This window comes from Nannospalax galili, unplaced genomic scaffold (assembly GCF_000622305.1).
Source record: "Nannospalax galili isolate Female #2095 unplaced genomic scaffold, S.galili_v1.0 scaffold556, whole genome shotgun sequence".
NCBI classification, from domain to species: domain Eukaryota; kingdom Metazoa; phylum Chordata; class Mammalia; order Rodentia; family Spalacidae; genus Nannospalax; species Nannospalax galili.
The window spans coordinates 900,307-910,605 of NW_008338253.1; the positions used below are offsets into that span (position 1 = coordinate 900,307).

Here is a 10,299-nt window from a genome sequence, read left to right on the forward strand (position 1 = left end):
ATACAAAAAAAAAAACCTCAAACCGAATATAAAAAAAATTTAAAAATGGACCAATGAGCTGAACAGGGGGTTCTCTAAAGATGAACTAACTGCAAATGCCTCAGAAATGCCTTTAAAATGTTCAAATTTTAGTCATCAGATAAATGCAAATTAAAACCACTTTGAGATTTCAACTTGCCCCACAACTAGGAACGCTATGACCCAAAACAACCAAGCAATGACAAATGTCAGAGAGGATGTGGAGAAAGGGGAACTCTTATCCACTGCTGGTGATGGTGAAAACTGGTGGAGTAAGTATGGAAATCAATGTGGGGATTCTGTAAAAAGCCAGAAATTGATCTGTCACATGATCTTCCCTTACCACTCTTGGGTATATACCCAATAGACTCTACACGCTACTACTGCTGACCTTTTAATAATAAACAGGATTTGGAATTGGAAACAATCTAGATGTTCATCAGCTGATGAATGGATAATGAAGGTGTGGGTAGAGATATACAATGGAGTATTACTCAGAGCTCTTAAAAATGAAATTATAAAACTCGCAAGTAAATGAACTGAGAATAATCATCTGGAGTGAGGTAACCGAGACCCGGAAATACAAATATCACATGTTCTCTCTCATAGCTGGATGCTAACTTTGATATCCTTGTTATGCATATTTCAATCTGAAAATCTGGAGAGGTCAGGAAACTCATAAATGGTCATGTTTTGGAGAAGCTTTCTGGAAGGGGAGTAGAATGCAGTGATAGAAAGGAGGAAAGGAAAATTCTAGAGTAACAGTTGTTAATTGGTGTAGGGAATGGGAGGGTAGGGCAGAGGAAGGAGTAAGTGCTTCATGGGTATAATTTTTCCTAAACTTAAGCAATTTTATTGAGTAAATTATCTAGAACTACTTTTATTAGAAAATAAGGATTTGAAAATTATAGGCTTGTTTAACAAAATTAATTTCTTGGACAAACATGTACTTCCATAGTTATGTGATTGGTAATATGCCAACTTGGGAACATTTTCAAAATCTTTAGATATACTGAAAGCCTTGGGTGATATTACAATGAGTTGATGAGTGTTGACCATATCATCACTTTTAAGTAAAGTAAAATATTAACACATTCACTACTAACACAGGGTTGTTTTACATAGACTTATGCTGCTTTTTGTATATACCCCAAACCTTTAATTTGTATATTGTCAATGAAATTCTACTAGAGGTTATAAGACAATGCATGTATTTCAATGATTAAAGGAAAAAATAAAATATCATTTGTAGGAACTGAACCCCAGGTGTCCTACATGTGGTACAGTTTTATGCCATGGCGATATAGCCTCAGCCCACTTTTTAATTTTGAAATAGTGTCTCACTAAGTTGCTCAGGCTGGCCTTGAACTTACTCTGCAGCCCAGGTAGGCCTTGAGTAACTGAGGTAACAGGCTTGTACAGCCAGGCCCTGCACAAAACAGATATTTCTGTACTGAGAACAAATGACTTTTTATCCCAGAATAGGAAACCAGTCATGTAAAACAAAACTGAATCGGTATGGAAAACTTTGGAATGTTTACAGAAACATCAATTGTAAAGGACAAAACTGTTCTGAAAATATGAAAAACTGACTCGGTTTTTATGACTTAGTAAGATTTTGAAATAAGATTTGGGTTTACTTCAAAATCAAGTTTTATATTAGATACAGAACTCAATTGGATAATTTGATTTGCTTTGTAAAACAGACCAGGTTTGTTATAGCTTAGCTCTCATTTTAATAAAGTATTCTAAATGATCACTCTTCAGATGTATCCAATTCCGGTGTTAGTAAAACACAAAACATAAACCTTGGTAGCTTAAAAGCCGTGCACATTTATGTGGAAATAGCTCTGGATCTCAAGATGCCTGAACTCAGTTTTTCACATGTATATAATGTATTTTTTCATATTCACCCTTGTTACCCTCTTAACTCTCCTCCTCCTCCCACTAGCGACCCTCCTACTTTCTTGTTTTTTCTTTTCTCTATGAGCTTTTCAAATTTCGTACAATATTTTCACCCACATCTAGGTCCCCTCCCCCATGCATACCTCCCCCATCCCCCCGCGGAACCCCATGCACTCTGTCATACATGCTGAGTCCTATTCATTCATTTGTTTCCACCCAGATATCCTTCAGTGTAAATGCATCCCCTGGAGTATATCTAGTCAGCCCATCCAGTGGTTGTATATAAGTTGTACTCTCCCTTACCCAGCAGCAATCAGTCTTAAATAGTTCTAGATCTAGTGCTGACCTGCCACCTATTTCTCACCTCCCCTTTGGGCCCTTGTTTAATTGAGCTGACATGGGTCCCTAGTTGGACTCCACCTTTGCCACAGGTGCACATGAGGAAGCCTCCAGTGGCCTGGAAGCCTCCACCTTCCCGTGTTCATGAACCAGCCCTGGCTCTTACAATCTTTCCACCTCTTCCTCCCCAATGGTCCCTGAGCCATGGGTGGGTGAGGTTTCCTCCTCCTCCCAGTGAATCTCCTTCTCCCAAACAGTGACCCAATACTTTCTCAATAGTGACCCAATACTCTCCCAAATACTTTCTTGTCTTTTATGACCCAACTATGCTTAGTTAGGGTTGCTTGAATGGTTATTTACTGAAGCATGGACTAGAGGCTACATTGTTGAGGAAAATGACTCCCATTCCCTCGGCAACAATTGACTGCCAATAGTTCCTGCCCCTTTCCATGATGGAATGTTGACAGAGCCCATCTTGTACAGGTCCTATACAAGTAAACACAGCTGCCAAACAGATATAATATATCTGAACAGAATAACTTCCAATAAATTATTCTCACTTTATCATGCCCTGGATTATTCCTTCTAAAATAAAAAGGAAGGTTTAGGCATGCAATCCCAGCATTTGGGAGACTGAGCCAGGGAAATTGTGGCAAAGTTCAAGGCTGGCCTGGATTATATAGCAAGTAGAAGACTGGCTAATGCTATATAACAAGGCCTAATGTCCTGGATGGCCTCGGTGGTTGTCAATGTGACACACGTGGGAAGAGGGAACCTCAGTTGGGGAATTTCTTCTGTCAGCTTGACCAGTGGATACAGGTATGTCTGTAAGACCCTTTCTTTCTTTTTTCTTTCTTTCTTTTTTTATCTTTCTTTTCTTTCTCTCTTTTTCTCTTTCTTCCTCTTTCTTTCTCTTTCTCCTTCCTTCCTTTCTCTATCTCTCTCTTTCTCTTTCTTTCTTTCTTTCTTTCTTTCTTTCTTTCTTTCTTTCTTTCTTTCTTTCTTTCTTTCTTTCTTTCTTTCCTCTTTCTTTTTCTTTCTTTTGGCAGGGTCTCCCTGTAGCCCCAGCTGCCCTGGAATTCTAGCTATACATAGACCAGGCAGGCCTCCATCTCACAGAGATCTTCTTGTCTGTGCCTCCCAAGTGCTGGGATTAAAAGTATATGCCACCACACCAGGCTGCATGTTCTTGACTGAATGATATGGGAGGGTCTAACCCACTGTAATTGATGCCACCCATGGGCAGGTGGTCCTGGGTTATATGAGAAAGCTCAGCCTGCACAGGCCAGAGGAGCAAGCTAGTAAGCAGTGTTCCTCCAGGGTCTCTGCTTCAGTTCTGACCTCCAGGTCCCTTCCCTGCTTGAGTTCCTGCCCTGACTTCTGTCAATGATGGACTATGTTTGGGACATGTAAGTCAAATAAACCCTTTCCTCCCAAAGTTGGTTTTGGACGGAATGTTTTATCACAGGAAAAGAGAAGACAAACCAAAACATTCTGTCTCAACAAGCAAAATGAATAATTAACTGCAGAAAAATAGTTATATTTCTAGTGTTTATTTAGCTATCTCATATACTATTTTGTATTATTTTGAGTAATAGGTAGCTAAATTTCATTCATTCACCTTTTCAGCATTAAGCAACACACACACACACACACACACACACACACACACACACACAGAGTGAGACAACAACGTACACCAAAGAAAATGTGAAGGACTATAGAAAAGTAGAGAGTAGATTTGAATAGGGCAGCATTTAATCATTTTTATCTAACTATAACCAAGTACATATCCAGGCAGTTTGATGTCTCTAGAGAAGTCAGAAATTTCGATTTTTCAGGTAAAAATGTCTGTATTTTTAAATATTTGTGGTCAACTGATATGCCTTTTAAAACATTATGCAAGTTCTAATGATCCAAACTCTTACCTAGTTTACAAATTGATCTGCTGCTTTGTAATTTGTACCTTAGTAGATAAGACATTGGATATTATTATAACAACCCTTCTTGTTAGAATCCTATTTTGGATATATCAAAGGTCCTTTCGGAAAAGTCAAGTGCTCTTCCTCTGGCCACATGCCGCAATGATCAGCAGAGTCGGGCTTTCAAAACACCTCAGTACCAAAGACAGCTCAGCACACAAAGTCACCCAGAGCACACGAAGTCACCTTAGTCCCCAGGCCTTGAATTCTTGCCAAAATTAACAACTCTAACCCTCCAATTTCCTGCCAGGTTCAACTGTTAGCCCCATCAATTCCTGGTTTTGTATTGCTGTTTGCTTGCTTGGTTTCTTTTTTTCAGTTATTTGTTTATTTTCGGTTTTTGAGACAAGTTCTCAAGAAGCCCCTGTCTGGCTCCCAACATGCTACATAGCTGAGGATTTCTCTGAATGACTTATTCTCCTGTGTCCACCTCCCAGGTGCCACAGTTACAGGTCTGTACCATCATGTCTGGCTGGGTGAATCAAGCCTTACAGATGATATTGTATGCTAACTTGAGTCATGTCATATCCCAGCCTTGCCACTGATATGATCACAGACCTGTTTGGAAGTCTGTTAGTAAACACGGAGGCTACAACATGAACCTCTCTCTAGTATTTAATTGAACCACCTGCCAACAGGCACTGGCATTCTCTCCAAGGGTCCAAACTGTAGAGTCCTTCCTCATCGTTTCTCCTTTCTACCTCCTGTAAAGGCATAAAGGGCCCACACTTGAGTGGGCTGATGCTTTCCTAAGGACAGCACGGCCCACACAGACTCATTTCCTCCCCTCAGAGGAGGATTGCTTGCACCTGTGGAAGGGAATTTGGCAGGGCCTGTATTAGGCTTTTGCTATGCTGCTTATGGGCCTTATGTTGCCAATGAAACCCACAGGCACAGCTAAGAACAATGCACAAGGGGAGGGTAGTATCCTTGCTGATCCTCTCAGGCCCCTTGACTCTGCAAAGTCTTTTCCAAACAATGTAGAACCAGATCCAGTCTCCAAGTCATGCCCAGATAGGAAACAGTCTGTGACAGACGAGGAAGCCAGAATCCTTACACTACTGAATGGAATATAACGTGATCACCTGATCACAAATTGCTGTTCTTCTGTTGTGTCAGGCCCATCTACCAGAGATTTTTCCATACTAAGCCATGCTCTGCCATGCTGTCCTGTGGCACACCCAGGGGCTAGCTTTTAGATTACAATAAGCCACATTCATAGCCAAATAAATGAAGAACTTTTAAAAACCAGGCAGATGTTAACACAACCTGGTACTCTAGGCCTGAGAACTAGATATGCTTCTGACCAAGAGCATTCTTTGAGGACAGTGGTCTGAGTATGATTAATGCCCTGGCATTGTGCAATGTAGAGATAGTCATACTGAAGGTCACTGGACTAAAAGAAATCCAGGACTATTGGATACAGAGATGCTTCACTGCAGGGAAGGGAGAGGGTTAACATATCTCCAACATGTGATTTGGGAAGCGATCCCTGCACCTGTGGTTGCTGGGCAGACGCAACATTGCTAGAGGAATAAACAGAGGAGGAACATATGAGTTTAAAGAGTACTTCATGGCTGAGGGAAGACTACAGGAGGTACAACAGTACAAGCAGGTGCAGGCCATGCAGGAGAAGAGGCAGATGGGGGCGAGGATCAACAAAAATCAGTTGTTTGAAAATGCCATAATGAAACTAAGTACTTTTATATAATTTCAAAAAATTAAAGAATAAACAGAAGTTCTGTAAACTTTAAAAAAAGAAAGCATGTGTCAAGACTTTATATGAATATATATAATAGAAATCTTGACAGTATGCTTTCTGTATAGACAAAGATCAGTGGGCATTTTGTATCAACAAAGCTTTCTTGGATTTTTGCAAGCACATCTTCCAGAGCCATAAGCACAACCCCGGCAGTTTCCTTCATTCTCAGGATACTCCTATGAATGTACCAAGTCCAAGCCAGGTTTTGCTGCTTCCAATGAGCCAGACAGACGGAGGTACCAGACAGAAAGAGCAGAGAGACCAGACTGTGACCTATTCACCTGTTTGATGTGCCCTACTCCTCTTCCCTCCATCCTCTGCATGGCAGTCTCCTCTCCCATGCCAAGGTACAACAGGGGGAGCTCATCATAACCAGTAGCCCCAGGCTCAGTTTCAACAAGGGGAATCAGCCTGAGCATGTGGATACAGGGAAGGAGACACATGTTCTTAGTTATCATGAGTTACTCTGCATCCTGTGCTGTGTGAAGCAGCCAACTATAGGTACAAATGGTATTACATTTGGGAAATCAAAGACTGGGGGATTCTTAATCGCCCATCAATAGCTGATGAAGTCGTTGCCCAGAGGAAACAGGGGAGGGGATATCTAAAACGTAATACACTGGGACTTGGAACTGAGGTCCTCTGATTCTGTCATGGAAGCTGACTGCGCAGCCTCTGGGCAGCCTGTGTGACAAGGCCAGCGGCAGCAGAGGATGACCCTCCAGGATCCGACCAACAGTGAAAACCTCAAATGTAGACACTCACAGGCAGGAGAACAGATTGTCACCACACTGGATGTGGATTTCACTACTGACTGAAATCAGAACTTGAAAGAGTTAATAAGAATCCCACGTACTTTCAAACAGGCACCAAATTTATGCAAAGTACAAACACACTCTCTAAACATGGCCTCGGTCTCTGCCAGGGCTGCATTTTTCTATGTCATACAACATCACTGGCAACCCAAGCCTTTCTTCTGAGAATAGCTTTGAAAACTGTGTACATAATTGAATGTATTCATAAAAGCTCAGTAACCATTTAGAGCCACTTAAATTGCATTCCTGAGGTCAAACAGTAGCATTTATGTACTGTTATTTATCAGTGTGCACACGAGGACAGAAAGATATGTTCTGCTCAGATTATGTCAGCACTAGCTACTAATCTCTGTGTAATTTCTCTTTTAAAATGAAGCAGAGTATTAAAAAATTATAAAGGAATCCAGAGACCATAGTTGCTATTTTGTGTATATCTTGGTTTTACCATCACTCCTCAGTGACCATGTAAAGACTGCTGACCCAGTTAAGCTCACTGTGCCAGTCTCCTCCATGGTCTTCCCCAACCTGTCCAGACCATCCTCCATGCTCACAGGCCAACAGGATGCCTTCTCTACCTTTTCCCTCAGCCATATCCTCCCACCAGGGCCACTGCCCACACCATCCCCATTTGGAACTTCTTTCTGGGAATAAGGGTTCAAATGCCACATGCTGACAACAGCTTCCATCCCTCCACCCCTTCCTGCGTATCTCATGACCACCTCTAGCTAAAATGACAAACTAAAAGGCATCAGACCATTGGCATGCATTTAGATGATTTAATATCATGTCTGATTAATGACCCCAGCTCGAGGGACACTGGGGCTGGATGAGGCTGAAGAAAGAGATGGCCCTCCAGCCTCTGAGACTCAGGCATCATCCGTTTTCATAGGGATCTGGTGTTTCAGCAGCCAGAGATCTGGGGTTATCTTCGATGAGTTGCAGGAGCTGTTGGTTTTTCTGTACTCCCCGAAGAACGTGCTCTGGGGAGATGCGCTTCCTGTGGTTGCTGTGGGCTTCCTCCCCAGCTGGGTCCAGGATGTTGGAAGTCAGGTACTCCAGTGCACTAGCGAAGAACACAAGTGCAGACGCGATCAGACGCTGGGCGTAGTTTCCCTCTTGCAGGAAGCGGTCTACACGGCTAACGGGAAATTGCAGTTCGGCTCTTGTAGAGCGGGATATGTTCTATCTTCGCCTTGTGGAGCAGGATATGTTCTGTCTTCGCCTTTTCCCAGCCATTGTGCTCGTTTGATGGGTGTAGCTCAACTCAGCTTCTGGCCTGGGTCTCTCAAAACATCAGCTTTGATGCCATGCCTGCTCTGGTTAGTCAGGAAAGGACCTTGTCACAACCTAGGCTTGTGATGTCATTGGTGTCCAACTGAGAGCTCTGGTCCTCCTTCAGTCTAGAAATGGCCATGTTAGGCAACTGCTCACTGTAGTGAATACATCCTCTTTTTCAGGACAATAATTCTACTTTATTTGAACAGTACGACAAAATTTGTTTTTCAGTTAAAACCTTGCATCTTACTTTAACAAACTATTCTAGATTCTCTGATTGTAGCATTGTCTTTGAAGGTTTATACATCTTTCTGTAAACTCTTGGTCACTGATAGACATGTTACAGTTTGAATATGAAATTTCCCCCATAGGAATACTGGAGATGTCAGGGAATTAGTCATTAGACTTGTCCAGGGGTTAAATAGCTTTCAGATGTAAGAAGGCTGATTTTTGTCCTATGGCTGTGGTTTATTGTAGATAGAACCAAACACAGTCCTCTGAGTACATTTTAGGGCAGCATTGCAGAAGTACCATAAGGTTGCAGAAGCCATAGTAGATGGATTAAACATACTGGACATCTATAAGGTCAGGTGGTCACCGGTCTCTGAGGTGAAATTTAGAGGTTGGACTTTGATTGATTCCCTGTTAGTGAGACCTCTAAGAGACTAAGGGTCTAGGAGGAGACCTTGATTGCCTGTTGTGTTTCACCCAAAAGCAACTGGACTTCTATAAATCACAGAGATATCTAGAAAGGTACCTCCTAAAATCAGATTAAACATTTTACTTCTTTTTAAGTGCATATTTCTTTCTGGTTTCATCATCACTCCATGTCCCTATCCCATTAAACTCACTGCTACAGTGTGTAACTATCTACCACACACCCATTTCCTTGTGACTTGAGACCTTCCCTCCCATGAATGAAGTCTTCCACATAAAATGTCCCATCACATTAGTGTCTCATGAGTTACCATGCTGAACTCCAACTTGCCTGTGAAGCCCCAGTCAAATTTCCAGGCCCCTCCCTCACCCCCACGCCTCCTTCTTTACTCGGAGTCAACTAGGGAGCCTTCTCTGCCCTCCCTCCACCCACTTTCTCCCACCAAGGTCACTACCCAAGTCATGCCCATTGGAAAGTGCTCCCTAGAAATCACAGATTTAAATACCCACTGCTACTCTTCACCCTCTCTTCAGTGTTTTATGGACACCTCCTGACTCAGAACGATGAGCTGTCAAGAGTCAGAACCACGAGCATTCATTTAAAAGCTTTATTAGCATTCCATGACACCAGGGAAGCCTCCTCTTCTATTAGCCATTGTGGTCCTAGTTGAGTCTGTGAGACTTCCTCTGGGTTCTATACACCAGTCTTTAGCCATTCCTTCTGGGTCCGGGCATCTCATCAAACAGAGAGAATGGTGCATTCTTGAAGGCATTAGATGGCTCACGATCATTGACGGCTTGTCCCTCCCCATCTTGTGGAACATTTGGCTGATTGTTGTTGTTGGCTTCAGAGCTCACCACCTCCAGGATATAGTCAGTAAGGCAGTCGAGCACGGCAAGGAGAAAATCTGAAGTGGTGGAACCTAGGCAAGGAGTATACTTCTCTTCCTGCAGTAGGCGATACACCGAGCTTACAGGAACCTCTACCTCGGGCCTAGAAGAAGGATCTTAAATCTGCTCGTTGTCGCTGCAGAAATTTTCTTGGTTCTTCTTCCCCAACATGATGGTTTGATATATTAGGCTCCTGTAGGCTCTGCTTGGTTTCCCGGCTGGACTGGGTCTCTGAAGACACTCAACATTCAGTCCTGCCTCCTCTCAGCTTCTGCCCCTCAATGGTCACAGCTTCCTTTGTGACATCTTAGGCTTTGAGATGTTACTGATGCCCAATGGGTTTTGAATAGGCCTCACCCCGAGACTGTCTGTCACAGCAACCTAGTCACCTTGATTTTGGGGGACTTTTAACCTACTTGAATTAATATTGTAGAAATACATATGTATTTTAAATGAAAACTACCTTTTCTTAATTACAGGGCTGTCACGCCATCTCCAGTGAAGCCCGCGTGAGATCCTCTGTGGGTTGAGGCTGGAACTTCAAGGAAGGTTGCCTCTTGGAATTGGTTGTGATAAGAAACATGCAGTGTACCTGGCACGCTCTTACTTGCTATTAATTTTCTAACTGTCACTGTATCTTGGGCTTTCTGGGGGC

The 10,299-nt window shown here is 42.6% G+C and overlaps 1 protein-coding gene and 1 pseudogene across 1 annotated transcript; both read right to left on the bottom strand.

The window, feature by feature from the left end:
* Nucleotides 1-7,694: 7,694 nt before the first annotated feature.
* LOC103734158 lies at nucleotides 7,695-8,057 on the bottom strand (annotated as a pseudogene).
* A 1,404-nt stretch (nucleotides 8,058-9,461) lies between these two features.
* Hypm (huntingtin interacting protein M) lies at nucleotides 9,462-9,815 on the bottom strand. Its single transcript, XM_008833047.1, is given in 1 exon segment — nucleotides 9,462-9,815. A coding segment is annotated over 1 exon segment (354 nt).
* Nucleotides 9,816-10,299: the final 484 nt, after the last annotated feature.